This window comes from Glycine max, chromosome 5 (genome assembly GCF_000004515.6).
Source record: "Glycine max cultivar Williams 82 chromosome 5, Glycine_max_v4.0, whole genome shotgun sequence".
In the NCBI taxonomy this organism is placed as follows: Eukaryota; Viridiplantae; Streptophyta; class Magnoliopsida; order Fabales; family Fabaceae; genus Glycine; species Glycine max.
This window is the reverse complement of record NC_038241.2, coordinates 28,816,130-28,832,199: the sequence shown is the minus strand read 5'-3', so window position 1 is coordinate 28,832,199 and position 16,070 is coordinate 28,816,130. Positions and strand designations below refer to the sequence as shown.

Genomic DNA, 16,070 nt, shown 5'->3' with positions numbered 1-16,070 from the left:
AACTACCATCTGCAGGTGACAATGACATTTTCATGCATAAAAAAAAACACACCCTTTTCTGTTCTGCAAAGAATCCCCTCTCTCAAGCACATACTCAATTCTTTGATCCTACAATCCTTGGATGGTCCAGGTAACACTAGCTAGCTAGCCAAGGCTGCACAAATGCTATTCTATGACCCTATTTTGTGTGATACATGTACTATATATATCCATCTCCCTATGTATTACGTTTGTGTACTCTCTACCTAGATGGTAGGTGAGGGCAGAATGGTAAAATGAGAGGGTGATAATGTATAACAGTCAAATCATCTTCTTCATGTTTCCACTTTTTGTTTTCTCTATTAGCAGAATTATTTACTGCTTTGATGGATTCTAGGAATTTTCATACTGGATGCTACTAATTGTATGTTAACATCTGAAAAGATGACACCCAACAATTCTTCATTTGATCTTCATCTTTTTCATACTGCATTAAAAAAATACTTTTATTTAAATTAACAGCTTAAAACACTACTTTTTCTGGTTTGAGTTACAGGCTACAACTGCTAGGGTACCAAAATATGGTTCTTAATCTCCTCCTCAATCACTCAGGTCATGCTACTCCTAAAGTCTTTCTCTGGAAAAGTTGGTTGTCTGCTACTCATTAAACACTACCAATTAGGCTACCATGAACATCTTTGAATCCCATATATTATTTTTGTGTCTTTGGTTCAATCAAGCGTAAGTTTACTTTCTACCTTCAAAAGAATAAAAACTTAGGCATATTCTAGTTATTAGGAACCCATTAACAAGCATAGCTTTTCGCAAACTTGGGTTATAATAGAAATGTGCATGAATTTGTTATATCCCACTCAGTACACATAAGCAAATAAAAATAAACCCAAACAAACCTTTGTCAGTCTTTAATTTCTGGTTATAGGAAAGAGGAGTTTTTAAAGAATGGAGGAAAATTTGTAGCAACTTTCAACCAAATCATACATATCCAAGTAAAAGCACGGCACAGAACAAGGCTTTACAATTCACAAGCCAAAATATATAGTATTTTATAGCTGGTTATTGAAACTGTTTCACAAGTCACAAATTCTTTATGACAATTGTATTATTACTACTAGACGTCTCAACAAGCTCCAAGCCAGCAGGTACCAATACAACACTTTGAGAACATAATAAAAATACAGGAATCTAGCAATCAAATGAAACTCCAAATACTTTATTATCTCAAATACTCCGTTACAAGTTTTCCAAACAAATTCCTAATGAAACAAAAGGGAGACAAATAATCCCAATTACATTGACAATTAATTATCACAATCAGTTTAAGTGTGAGAGAACGAAGGACATTAATCGAACAACTCATTCATATTCTCAAGCAATCATGCAGTTCGAGAAATTCAAACATATTTGTTTCTCTATTTCTCTTTGATGCATATTCACAAACATATGGTGCTCACAACCTATCTCAACTCCAAACCCATCCAATTCCATACCCGCCAACATATCAAAATCATTGAAACAAAATAAATGAAATAGAAAATGAAACATAAATCAATAAAATCAAGCAACCCTTGTAGCTACAAAAATGAAATCAAAATCAAACAAACATAAACTTGTGAAAAGAAAAAAACAGAGATGAGTGAGCGAGAAAGAAACCTATCAGTGAGAGGAAGAAAAGATTGTGATGAATAGAAAGCAAAACTTACTTGTCGATGGAGGTGGTAGCTGGTGACACCAAGGTGTGTTGAGAGGGAGAGACAGATAGCTACGGAGAGTGTACGTGTGCTGAGAGGGAGAGAGAGAGAGCTAGTGTGCTGAGAGGGAGAGAGAGCTAGTGTGCGTGAGAGTGTCCTCTTTTCTAAAGAGTGAGGAATTTTAATTCCTTTATTTTTGGTGAGAATTTGAAATTCTGTCAAGTTAGTATATTAAAATGCTTTAGAAAAATGATAACATTTTAATTACTTTTAAAATATCTTATCCAAACAGATTTCATTATAGAAAAACATTTTAATATCCCTGTTGAAATACTTTACCTAGTTTAATTTCCCCATCCAAACACATAGTAACACTACGAAGAGGATAACACCAAGAAAGGTTTAATTATATTCTGTTTTACCTATTAAATTCTAATAGATAATCATGACTCTAAACCATGTGTCACATAGATAACTAAAAAATATAATAAAATTTTTGTGTGCAATTAAGTCATTTGATTAACTTATAAATTAGTTTGAATAGTTTATAAGTTAATTTAACTAAAATAACTTTATATGGTATAAAAACACATTTTTCCTTTTGGAGAATAGGTGACAAATTTAAATGAAACACCAATGATCAATCACTTTACATGTGCCTTGTTGGAGGCCATTTACTATAAATCCTATTAATTGTATAATTCCGTTAAGTTGGTTAATTGTCTTTTCAGGTAGATTTATTAATTCCGTTGTTGGGCTAGTAAACGGTTCAATTTTTTTTTTCATTTTAAATCGACGAGTAGTTGGTCTTTCCTAGGCACATAATTGTATAAACTATAAACGTGCTCTAGAAACATTTGGGATTCATTATATGTGGACATACTTTTTGACTTTGGAGGAAAATCCTTGGCTCATTTCTAACCACTTTTCACTTTCGTGATTTATAAAAGGAGACATTGATTGCATTTGGAGACACACAACCCCTTTCCTCATCTGACTCTCTATAAGGCATCTTCCTCTTTCCGAATTCTCATATTCTTTCTATCCTTTGTTCAACTTCGTTTTGAACTATTCTTTTTTTTTTTTTTTTTTTGCTAGGTAAATATGGAAACCACCACATCCTCTCCTTTTTCCTAAACTCAATCTAAGTTGCCTTCATCCTCATCATAGGTAAAACACTTTTTTTTTTCATTATAATCATTTGCGTCTATTTTATAATCCTATTTTGTTTCTTCTTCTTTCCTCTTACCTGGTGTGTTATAATATCATTCTTGTTATGGAAGTGATGAAGAACAATCAAGAACAACAACAGTAGATGCAACAGAACAGAAATGCCATACACACAGATTTTGCAGCAAATTGAAAGGGGGAGAGAGATGAGAAAGAACACACAGATTTACGTGGTTCACCTTTGATCAAGGCTACATCCACGAGAGGGAAAACATAGAGCTTTTCTTTATTACTGATGCAGTATACAAGTGGAAGCTTATCCTAAAAAAACAGGACATCCTTACTTTATATAGGCAGAGGACAAAACAGAAAAAATAACAAAATAAACTTTCATATGGATTTTAGTCACAGCCCAACGATTCACTACCTTGAACTAACATCCATATAAGACACAAACTGCACCCTCTGAACACACATGATCTTAACCCTAACAATCTACATTGAGCAAGCTTAAGCAGTGATCAAACTTGCTCTTTGGAACTGGCTTTGTAAACATATTAGCAGGATTGTGCAGAGTGATAATCTTATGAACTTTGATTCTTCTTTCTGACCGAATGAAGTGATATCTAACATCTATATGCTTGGTTCTATCATGATGAACCTAATCCTTGGCCAAGCATATAGCACTAAGGCTGTCACAGTAGATGTTAGCATATTCTTGATTAATTTCGAGATCATTTATCAGACCTCTCAGCCAAATTCCTTCCTTTGCAGCTTCAATAAGAGCCATATATTTAGCCTCAATAGTTGAGAGAGCAACAGAAGGTTGAAGTGTTGCCTTCCAACTCACCAAGCAGCCACCAAGGGTGTAAGCATACCCTATTAGGGACCTTCTTTTGACAAGATCAGTAGCAAAATCTGCATCAGAATAGCTAGTGAGGCAACAATCTGAGTGAGATTCATAGATCAAACCTATATCTGTAGTCCCTTTAAGATATCTGAAAATTCTCTTCACAGTCTTCCAATGTTCCTTCTGAGGTTGGTTTAAGAACCTACTGACCATGCTAACAGCATAAGCAAGGTCAGGTCTAGTGCAGACCATGGCATACATGAGACTGCCAACAACACTTGAGTATGGAACCTTTGACATATAGTCCTGATCAACTTGATCTTGAACCTTTATCATAGTAGACAACTTCTCTTTTTCTGAAAGGAGAGTGCTGATAGGTTTAGAGTCAGTCATTTCAAACCTCACAAGTATCTTCTGAATGTAATCCTTTTGATACAAAAATAGCCTTTTCTAAGTTCTATCCCTATAGATCTCCATTCCTAAGATTTTCTTTGCAGCCCCTAGATCCTTCATATCAAATTCACCACTCAGGAGGATCTTCAGATTTTGTATATCACACATGCTTTTTGCTGCAATAAGCATGTCATCTACATAGAGTAGAAGATAGATCATTGATCCATCCTCCACCTTGTTGTGATAAACACAACAATCATAGAGACTTCTTTTGAATCCTTGGCTGGTGATAAAGTTGTCAAACCTCATGTACCATTGCCTTGGAGATTGTTTCAATCCATACAAGGACCTCTGCAGTTGACAAACATACCTTTCTTTTCCTTGAACTTCAAATCCTTCAAGTTGTTTCATTAGAATATTTTCTTCCAATCTCCATAGAGAAAAACAGCCTTGACATCAAGCTGTTCAAGTTCCAAATCTTGGCTTGCCACAATAGCAAGAAGAACCTTGATGGATGTATGTCTAACCACGGGTGAAAAAATTTCATTGAAATCTATTCCTTATTTCTGGCTAAATCCCTTGGCAACTAACCTAGCCTTGTATCTTATCCCTTCCTTTTCTGAAAGACCAAGTTTCCTCTTGAATATCCACTTGCAATCTACCACATGTCTTCCTTTAGGTAGTTCAACAAGTTTCCAGGTATGATTCTTATATAAAGATTCAATTTTCTCTTTCATAGCTAACAACCAATTTTCAGCTTCGGGATGATTGATAGCTTCTTGGTAAGTGGCTGATTCATTTGAATCTATTTATTCCGCTACATGTAATGCATAGGCAGCCATGTATTCAAAACCATATCTTTCAGGAGGTTTAGTGACCCTTTTTGGTCTCTGATTGATTCCAGAATTGAGCTGTGAAGGATCAGCTTCAGCAGCCAAATGAGACTCATTTGCACTGGAATCTTCTGATTTCTCACCTTCTTGAAGAACCACAAGAGATGTTTCAAAATGACCTCTTTTTTCTGAGTCTTTGGTTATAGATTCTACATCCTTTTCTTGAGGAGAGTGGTAGCTCTGTGTTCCAGCAATTGGAACCTTAAGCTTGGGATGAAACAAATGTGATTCATCAAAAATTACATCTCTGTTGAGAAGAACTTTCTTTTCTGAGGGTGACCATATCCTATAGCCTTTCACCCCATCACCATAACCCATGGACAAACCCTTTCTTGATCTAGGTACCAGCTTTCCTTCTTTGACATGATAATAAGCATTGCAACCAAATACTCTTAGGTTTGAGTAGTTTGCTGTTTTTCCATTTCAGATTTCAATAGGAGTTTTAAGTCCTATAGCAGTAGAGGGTGTTCTATTGATCAGAAAACAAGTTGTATTGATAGCTTCTCCCCAAAAACTTTTGTTGAGACTAGCATTGGATAACAGACATCTTGTTCTTTCTAGGAGTGTTCTGTCCATTCGTTCAGCAACTCCATTTTGCTGAGGAGTGTTCCTAACAGTAAATTGTCTAGCAATTCCTTCTTCTCTGCAGAATTTGTTAAATTTTGTTGAGCAAAACTCCAAGCCATTATCAGTTCTGAGTCTTTTAACTTTCCTTTCAGTTTGTTTTTCAATTAGTGCTTTCCATTCTTTGAAGCATTTGAAAGCTTGACTCTTATGACTCATGACGTAGATCCATGTCATCCTTGAGAAGTCATCAATTATGGACAGAAAATACCTTCCACCACCTAGTGAAGGTACTCTTGCAGGCCCCCAGAAGTCAGCATGAATGTAATCAAGAGTTCCTTTGGTGGTGTCAATTGCTTTAGGAAATTTGATCCTATGTTGCTTGCCGAAAACACAATGTTCGCAGAATTTAAGTTCATCCAGTTTTTGATTTCCGAACAGCTGTTGTTTTTGAAGTATCATCATACCTTTTTCACTCATATGACCTAGCCTCATGTGCCACAATTGAGTTAAGTCAGGTATGCTCTTATTAGATCTTGATGCAACAACTACTAGACCATCCTCAACACATGTTGTACCTTGAAGTATATAGAGATTACCCCTCTTTATACCCTTCATCACCATTGTAGAGCCTTTCTGAATTTTCATGACCCCATTTTCAGTGCTGCATTTGAACCCCTTTCCATCCATAATACCTATGGAGATTAGATTCTTCTTTAGCTCTGGAACATGCCTAACTTCAGTGAGTGTTCGGATAATTCCATCATGCATCTTGATTTTTATTGTGCCAATTCCAATTGTCTTGCATGAGACATCATTTCCCATGAAGACATTTCCACCCGAATTCTCTTCATAGATGTCAAACCAGGTTTTGTTAGGACACATATGAAAGGAACAGCCAGAGTCTAATATCCACTGATTTTCAGAATGTTGGTGACGATCAGCAACTGAGAGAACAAGCTCATTTTTAGATGTGGAACCTTCCTTGGCAACAACAACATATGGTTTGCCCTTTTTCTTGGGACAATCTTTCTTCCAGTGACCTGGCTCCTTGCAGTATTTACAGATGCCCTTTGGATTGACATGAGTCTTCTTCTTTCCTTTAAACACCTTTTTCTTGATGTTCTTGATGGAGTTAGAGACCACCAGACCAGATCCATTTGGTTCTTCAGAATTTCCAGATGCTTTAGATCGAAGTTCCCTTGAGTATAAGTTGGATTTCACCTCCTCCACGGTGACACATTCCTTACCAACACTAAGAGAATTGACAAAACTCTCATATGATGATGGTAGAGAGGCTAACAGAATCATGGCAGCATCTTCACCCTCTATCTTAACATCTATATCTCTTAATTCCATCAAAATAGAATTCAATTCATCAAGATGATCTTTAAGAGATGTACCTTCTTTCATGTGTAAACCAAATAGACGCCTCTTCAAGAAGAGCTTGTTGCATATTGACTTAGTCATATACAACTTTTCCAACTTGAGTCATAAGTCACTTGCAGTTTCTTCATTTGCAACTTCATATAAAACTTCATCAGACAAGGAAAGCAAGATTAGTGAGTGAGCCTTTTCTTCTTGTTCTACAAGTTCTCCAGTCTTTGAAACAGAGGCATTTTCTTTTGATTCAGAAGCCACTTCTTTCTTCACAGATGCAGAAGCAACAGGAGCCCAAACACGATGTTCCTTCAACAAAGCACGCATCTTGATGCGCCACAGATTGAAGCTGTTCTTTCCATTGAATTTCTCAATCCTGATTGTGTTTGACATGATTTCTTAAGTGTTATTGATCACAGTGAAGCAATGAAAGAACTAGAAACAAGAATCCCACAACTTGATCTTTGTATTCAGATGAGAATCTTGAATTCCCTTGATTGCAACTTGAGCTCTTGATATCAGTTTGTTATGGAAGTGATGAAGAACAATCAAGAACAATAGCAGTAGATGCAGCAGAACAGAAATGTCATACACACAGATTTTGCAGCAAATTGAAAGGGAGAGAGAGATGAGAAAGAACACACAGATTTACGTGGTTCACCTTTGATCAAGGCTACATCCACTGGAGGGAAAACAGAGAAATTTTATTTATTATTGAAGCAATATACAAGTGAAAGCTTATCCTAAAAGAATAGGGCATCCTTGCCTTATATAGGCAGAGGACAAAACAGAAAAAAATTACAGAATAAACTTCCATATAAATTTTAATCACAGCCCAACAATTCTTTTATCCCTCACGCCGATAGGTACGTTCTTCTTCAGCCTTTAACTAAAGGGGAAGATCGATTGGTTTCTATTCGGTTCTGGTTTTGTTTTCATATTGTTTTGCTTTATGTGGGGCGCAAGTTCAGCTGAAGAAGGAATGTTGGTGTGGGGGTAGATTGCAAGCGAATTCTATTTCACAAGGACAAGAAAAAGTTATACTTTCGATTCTGAGGTTATTTCTCAAGCGTTATTTTCGTAACAATACATTAGTATTAAATTAGAACGAATGCTATGTTCATTATGTTGGTGCTTTGGTGATAGTTTTGGTACTTATTGTTGGTGATGGGGCGTACAGATTTACGGTAAACGTAATGAATAAGGTATTTATTTTACATGTTCGAGCGGTAATATATAATGTTTTTAGATTGTATTCTAGAGTTGGGTCGGGTAGGAATTTTGTAATTTGGTTGTTGGTCTATAGGCAGTAACACATTTTTTTCAATTTTCTTTTTACCAGGGTGTATGGTGTATGGTGTATGTAGGGTATGCCTTGTGCTTTACTACAATCTAATTAGTATTGGCTTTTCCAAAAAAAAAAAAAATCGTAGAGATTTTACAATCAACTTATTTTAGATTTTCGGCTGATGATTTTAGAAACTTTATAATGTTATTGGATACATAACACATTCATTCTATTAAATAACAACTTACAAATACACCTACACATGCACAGTTGAAATTAGAAGAAAATAATTGTAAATTCTTATTTGTGCATCATAAGAGCTTATCTATTGAGTAGTTCCCTATGTTTCTTTCCTCTTGGCCTATTGAATGGTGCAAGACAATGAGCATAATATGACCTAAGGTATAATTTTTTTTATATATATTTATTAGAGTCACAAGTAAACTTTTACATGGACATCAGCCTTCGTATGAAAGAAGATTTTGAATTGGATAAAGATAATATAGAAATAAATAAGTATACTAACGCTGAAATAAAGTTATTAAAGTATACTTCAAATAGAAACAATGATAATTACTAAAATTATATTAATTAATGATAAAAATAAGTAAAAATATCATACAGTATGAAATATATTAAGTTGATTTTATTTTAACTATAAAAATTTAAAATATTACCATTTTTTATAAGGAAAATATTATAAGTTATTTAATTTATATCAATTTTAGATTTCATTATTTATTTTTTCTCGATTCAAGATTTCATTATTTCTTGATTACATCATTTGAATAATTGATAAGTATACTAATAATATGAAATAAAGAAATAACAATATCCATATTGATAAGTATACTAATCTTGATGATCTTATATTACCAAAGTTATCTATGACAAATAAATATACCAATGTTTAAACAAATTTATTAAAAATATTTTGAAATATAAAGAATAATAATGAAATCATTGTTTTATTCATTTATTAATGATAAAAAGTAAGTATTATATATCATATGATTTGAAATATAATAAATTGAATTTATTCAAATTTAAACAATGAAAATTTGAACATATTATAAGCTATTTATATTAATTTTATGTTTCATTATTCTTATATATCACTTTTCATTTTTATTTCTCTTCAATTAATTATACTGTAACGGAAATTAAATTCTTCTTAATTTAAATTTTGTTTTTGGTCAAGCTACTTTAGATATTTTTAAATTAGAAAATGATTAAATGCCTATATTGTTGAATCTGAAAACAAAATATATCCAAGATGCATAATTAATTTAGAATGCCTTTTTGAGAATTTAAATAATAATAATAATAAATGCACCAAATAAAAAAAATAAAAAAATACACCAAATAAAATATGCATACAATTAGTTTACAAAATTAGAGAATGATAATGATACTGGTATCAAGAATGATAATGATGAAAATGTGGATGCTAAAAATATTGAAATTCAATTGCAACCTAACTATTCTAACTTTTCTAGTTAATTCATGATTGATAAGATATATTTCATGGCTTTTATATGTCTATGTTTTATGAAGCCATGCATTTTGCTATTGAATGATTTTTTAGATTCTTTTAGGTTTTTTAAGAGCACGATGAATTGTGAAATTGGGCTCAACATGTGGGAAAGTAGCATGAGAGGGGGAAAGAAGTACAAAAAATACAAAGACAAGTTAATGTGCAACTACGCACTTAGAGTTACTCATAGTCTACCATGTACTTGTGAACTTAAACAATTTATCAGTATATATGGCTCCATTTTCTTGAAGTTTATTCAAGTATATTAGATGTTATCCATTCGTAGTTCAGAAGACACATATGGCTCTTGAGGGGACTTAACCCTAACACATGAGGTTGATGCATTGTTAAAGAGATTTTCACAACTAGATTGGTGCGTTAAAATCATCCTAAAGACTAAAGTTTGTGAACTTGTATCTTTGAATACCACTTCAATGTGTTCCCCTCCATAGAAAGTTAAAACAAAGGGTGCATTGAAGTCTGTGAAATCTACCAAACGTAAACCTTCAATGTGGGAGTGTGTCGATGAAAAGAGCATGATGGTTGGTAGTTTAGGAACTCCAAGTATGGCTCACAAGGTTGGTTGTGACAAGAAGAAGACAAAAATGGACCATTATATGGATGAATTTTCCAATGAGTTGCAATAATACATTATGAACATTAAAGATGTCACACTGAATGAATGGAAATTGTGGTTACAGGACAGTTGCAGCTTTGCTAGGCTAGGGTGAGGTGTCTTGGTCTCTCGTTTGCCAAGATTTGATTCAGAAACTTCAAACATGGTACTCTCTTTATGCTCAATTATTTGGCTCAGAAGAAAAATTATGGGAATTAATAACCTCTTTGTATGTTGAACATGGCCCAATACCCGAAGCGAAATGGATGACCATTCTCGACATAGGTTATGTCATTGCAAGTCGGTATAATGTTATATTGGTCCGCTTATCTAGGTTGCAAAGTTGAACCTTCTTTCCACTTAGGAGTCCTATGTCAGTTGTGTCCCGTCACATTTCAATTGGATTTGTTAATAGAAATTACTTTGTGTAGGTATACATTATCCATTAAAGATACCATTTACTTTTGTAGACTAATATTGATTTATTCGGTAACTCCGTCTTTTGTATGATAATGTATCTTTTTTTAAGGGATAATTGTCCTTTATCTCCTATTGTACCACAATGGAAAAGATACTGCACACCCGAAGCCTATTCATGGCAAAAGTCTTACATGAGACACATTCAAGCTTTCTAAGGATTGAAATAATTTTAAATGTTCAATGTGTATCTAATTAATTTTATGGACGTGTATCTCAATATTTAGTAGACATTCCTATGAATTTTCAAATAACCGATGTCAAAATCACACTAAATTCAGTTTTAACATCTGTTATTTGAAAACCGATGTTGTAAGTGTTTAACGACATCTATTTTTAAATAACTGATGTTAATTTAACATCGGTTATTTGAAAACCTATGTCGTTAAGCACTTACAACATCGGTTTTCAAATAACCGATGTTAAAATCACACTAAATTCAGTTTTAACATCTGTTATTTGAAAACCGATGTTGTAAGTGCTTAATGACATCGGTTCAAATAACCGATGTTAATCTAAACTTTTTTTTTAATTATTTATATATTTTTAAAAAAATCATATATTGCATCATTAATTATATTTTAATTAAAAAAATATAATAATTAATAAACAATAATAAATTCAAAAGGTAAGCATTTAAAAATTAAACTAAATTTTTAAAATGAATTTCGTAATTTTAATTTTATTATTTCATGATTATCATTTAAATATAACACACATTTATATAAATTATTTGATATTAGTTAATTTGAAAAAAAAAACTGTTTTTAATAATAGAGTTTAACTTTTATAGAATTTTTATAGAATGTTGGTAAAAATAATTATATCGTAAAAAAAATAAAATTTATTATTAATATATTTTTATTTAATTATTATATTTGAAAAAAAAATGATATTTTTATTATTTTTAAACAAACTTTTCAGAACAAAAATAAAAATATTTTCATGAGACACGAAAATTATGTTTTAAGTCTTTAAATATAGAGTTAATTATAATCCACATGTAATTTATTTTTATTATATTTGTCATTTTTTTTATTATTTTTAACTTCATTTGTTAATTATGTGAATTTTTTGTTAATAAATTTAATAAAAAAATTATTTAGGAAAGAAGAAACAAAGAAAAAGAGTTATATTTAAATAGTGATGAATATTTTTTGTCAAAAGTTATTTTAATACTCAATTAAATATTTTTTTTTTAGATTTACTTAATAAAACTTTAAATTTTAATTCACGAACTAAGTTTGAGAACAAGATTAGCATATTAGGTCTGGTAACCACGACAACTCAAATTTAGTATGATTATCAATTATGAAATGATTATCACCGAGTTCTTATTATAAAAAAGTCATCCTTATTAATATTTAATATTGTATTAAAACTTAAATTTAAAATCACTAGTTAAATTAAAACAATCTTATCAATTGATTTATATACTTAGTAGCAAACAAAAATTGTTACAATTTTTTTATAATATCAATTAATTGAAAAATATTTTGATATAATTTTTAGTATAATTATTACAGAAATTTACGATACTATAACTTACTGTCAAAAAAGTCAAAATATATGCAGACATTATTTATTTGATTAAAACATATTTTTCGTTCATCTACTTTTTAAAATTCATGATTTTAGTTTTTTTATTTAATTAAAATATTTTATCTTTTATTTTTAAAAATTCATAATTTTAACTCTTTTATTCTTTAATTGAGATATTTCATTTTCTATTTTAATAAAAAAAATTAATTTTAATTTTAATTTTTTAGAAGTAAAAGACGAACTATCTTAATTAAATGAAATGATCAATGATTAAAATTACAAATTTTTAAAAAATAAAATATCTTAATTAAAAAATAAAAATTAAATTATAGATTTATAAAAATAAGAAAATGTGTAAATCAACAGTGTAAATCTATCGCTTGATGCAGGTTAACCTCATTTCCCTTTGTTATTTACTTATTTCCCCTTTCTAAAACCCTAAACCCTCAAATTTTAGATTCATTGAACTCGTCGATTTATTGAGGAAATTCTTTTTCTGTAATTTTCAGGATTGCGTTGTTCGAACAAACAGGAATTGGAAAGAATGCCAACCAGGTATTGTATCCATTTTCCACACTCTCTCTGTTCCTTTAATCCTTTTTGTGTGCGTAACGTGTTTTCGATTTCTAAATTTCTAGTTGAATGTGTGTAAGAATGCATTGTTGGAATTCATGGAAATTTTTTCACTTGGAATCCAAATAGCTAATTGTTCGTCTGAGTTTATTTTATTGAATTAGAATTTGTAAAATATTTTCTTCAGCAAGTTTACCTTCCATGATTGTATTTGAATTAACCATTGCAGTTGTGCACCGAAATAATAATAATAATAATAACAGTTAACCATTGATGAACTCTTGACAGAGGTATACGCTTTGAGGGAATGTTTTGAAAAGAGAAAGAACAAGCAAGGAAAGTAGAATTTTGCAGAGGTGGAACTTTTTTTAGTTGGCAATAAGGTTATCCTCTGTGCTTCCTAGTTATTCTTGGTGGTTACTGTACAGACACTTCCTCCTAAAATGAATGTTTTTGGAGTATAGTTCAATTGAAGGTGATTGAGATTGATCTTGGGGACAGGGAACTTTTATATACAGAGATCTATAATAAGCAGTGTTTTCTGATTGGAAATACCAAATACGTGTTTTGAGGTGAGAGCAGTCACCGCCCCCCCCCCCCCCCTTAACTTGCTTTTACTTCGTACAATCATTCATTCATTTGGATTGTGTATTTTTTGCTGTTGATGATAATGTGTTATATGAATGATAACTCGTCAAACATAATTTAATTAAGATATTTTATTGCTTTTTAATTTTCTTGCTTTTCAAAAGAAAATGTGTTATTCTTTTTTGTTGAAATGCTGAAATGCTGAAATGCTGAATTGTTGAAATGCTGAAATGCTGAAAATGTGCTTTTCTTGATTTACTTTTATATTTATTGTTATTTGATCATTAACCCACCAAAAAGTTATTCTCCCTCTTTTTATCTCTGTTTATATTATATTTGGAATGCTCATTTTCATGAAAGAGCACTAAACATTGTTTGTATTCGGTTATTTGTTGATGCCCCACCTTAATTCTTCTGGCTTTTGCGTCCAAGCAGTACACACACGACACACTTCTGTGTTTCATGGCACCCCTACTATTGTCAAGAACTTGGATTATCTAAAGAGTTTTTAGACAATGAGTCATGAAGTTTTGCCTCTTCACCTTCTTTAGTTCTTTGATTATCTCATCATTTTCACTTCCCTTACTTTCCCCAGCATCCTCATTTTCACTTTCTGTTTCCTGAGTTATAGAAGCGACCGGCTCAGAAGAACTAGAAGCTTCGAATTGCTCAAGTATCTCTTCTCCTTTCAACTGCCAATAAATTCAGCACTTCTGTGTCAGTGCTACCTATCTCAACCATTAAAAACATTCAATACATACCATTAATATTAAAATAAAGTTTTAAGGAAGATTGACAAACTATGCATATAATAAACAAACACCATACGCAAGAATAAAATTTGAAACTAGTTTTTGCATATGAGCATATCAATATGCATGAATTGCAAATATACCTGAGAGACAGAGAGAAGGTGGGAAAGAGCGTGTTGGTATTGAGCATCATTGTTATGGAGGGATTCTTGGACTTTGTTGGTGTTGTCGTGTACAAGCTTCTGAATTGCGTGGTCGATGAGCTCAAACCATCGATCTTGTTCCATGCTTGTATATTGTTTGGACTTCAATAATAATAAAAGGGTCTTTCTCTGTTCTCACCCATCGGCCACCGACAAGAGCCAAGAGGTGTATTATTGAATGAAAACCACAAGAGACGTGGCGTTTTGGTTTTGTTTTTTGGGTCTTCTCCTCATCTCTAGCATCATCCAACTTTGGGAAGTGGCGTTAGTGCTTCTTACCTTTTCATGGGAAATTTGTCTATACACAACACGATGACTTAGCCTCACCACATAATAAGTGGGAGAGTGGGGTCCTTATGTTGACTCTTGCATATGTGGTTCTTAACTTGGAGAAGAGTATAGTACTTGCGTAAAAATTGTTCATCCACTACAGTTAGTTTTTTTTTTTAACATGTTGTAATTATAGATGCTATTCTTTTGATTTAATATGCTATTATTGATATGAAAATCATTACGCTGTTACCAAATTATCTATTACAACTTCATATTCAATGATTTAGTAATGCACAATTATGTACATTAGAGTGTAAACTTTTATCAAGCAATTTTCTTAAATTACATGTCTAAAGAATGGTTGCAAAAGCTAGCTTAAGTTTAAAGTTTTATAATATAATTCAAACTCTTTAGATAAGCAATTTTCTTAAACTACATATAATGCATAAAAAATATTTTTCCATAAAAAATTTTATTATATTTAAAAATGTAAAATACTTTTTAACTAGCACTACTGTTGTCAAGAACTTGGATTATGTGTAGCTGCATATTTTTCTTTCCCCTGTTTCGGAAAATACTAGCTGCTGATTGCTATCCATAATCCATGGGCTACATGCATGCATCATAGTCTGCTACAAATTGCCCATTAATTTTGACTCCCATATGACATGAATCACATGAAGTTATTGGTTAAATGATTTGATACTTTATATTTATTGTTCCAGAATAAAAAATAGTTGACTGAAACTATTTCTATGTAATGTGACGAAATAGTTAAACTATTGTGTGACTGAAACTAATGAATGCTTACAGTGATCCTGAAATTATGTTGCTCTATTTGTGGATTTTTCCATAAATGATTTTTCCATAAATTATGTTAGCCACATTAGTAAGAGTTTGGGTGCAAACAACACTGTATCCTTTCCGCCATATTATCCTTTATTCTTCTTCAGAGTTTGAGTGTAGCATTCATATTGATATCTGTTTTTCGGAATGATGATTGATGTAGGTGTTCATTCAGTTATTTCTTTGATTCTTGCTTTCATTTTGGACCGTACTGCTCATCATCACAGATACAAATGTTTGTTACCAATGAATATTTTTATTACGTGTTCACTACCATTAATGACAATTGATATATGCTATATAAATTGTGTTCATGATGAGTGAACCTTAGATTCCCGTTTGAGATTGGATGCAATGATTCTTGCGGACAGTTTGCATTAATCATTGTATTTAATCTTGAATTGTCCGTTTGGACAGTTTGGGGAGACTGATATTTT

The 16,070-nt window shown here is 32.0% G+C and overlaps 1 protein-coding gene, 1 long non-coding RNA gene and 1 pseudogene across 2 annotated transcripts; 1 reads left to right on the top strand and 2 right to left on the bottom strand.

Moving 5' to 3' along the window:
* Positions 1 to 3,519: 3,519 nt before the first annotated feature.
* Positions 3,520 to 4,101, bottom strand: LOC121174856 (secreted RxLR effector protein 161-like). Its single transcript, XM_041015281.1, has one exon. The coding sequence runs from the start codon at positions 4,099 to 4,101 to the stop codon at positions 3,520 to 3,522; it is 582 nt and encodes a 193-aa protein (XP_040871215.1).
* An 8,669-nt stretch (positions 4,102 to 12,770) lies between these two features.
* Positions 12,771 to 13,552, top strand: LOC102660742 (uncharacterized). Its single transcript, XR_414364.2, has 3 exons — positions 12,771 to 12,787; positions 12,908 to 12,953; positions 13,260 to 13,552. It is a non-coding gene; the product is annotated as an uncharacterized lncRNA (long non-coding RNA).
* A 291-nt stretch (positions 13,553 to 13,843) lies between these two features.
* On the bottom strand, positions 13,844 to 14,598 carry LOC121174855 (uncharacterized; annotated as a pseudogene).
* Between the last annotated feature and the right edge of the window lie 1,472 nt (positions 14,599 to 16,070).

Bases quoted from the DNA above. Each gene is read 5' to 3' on its own strand.
- LOC121174856 (XM_041015281.1), bottom strand. From the start codon at position 4,101: ATGACTGACTCTAAACCTATCAGCACTCTCCTTTCAGAAAAAGAGAAG.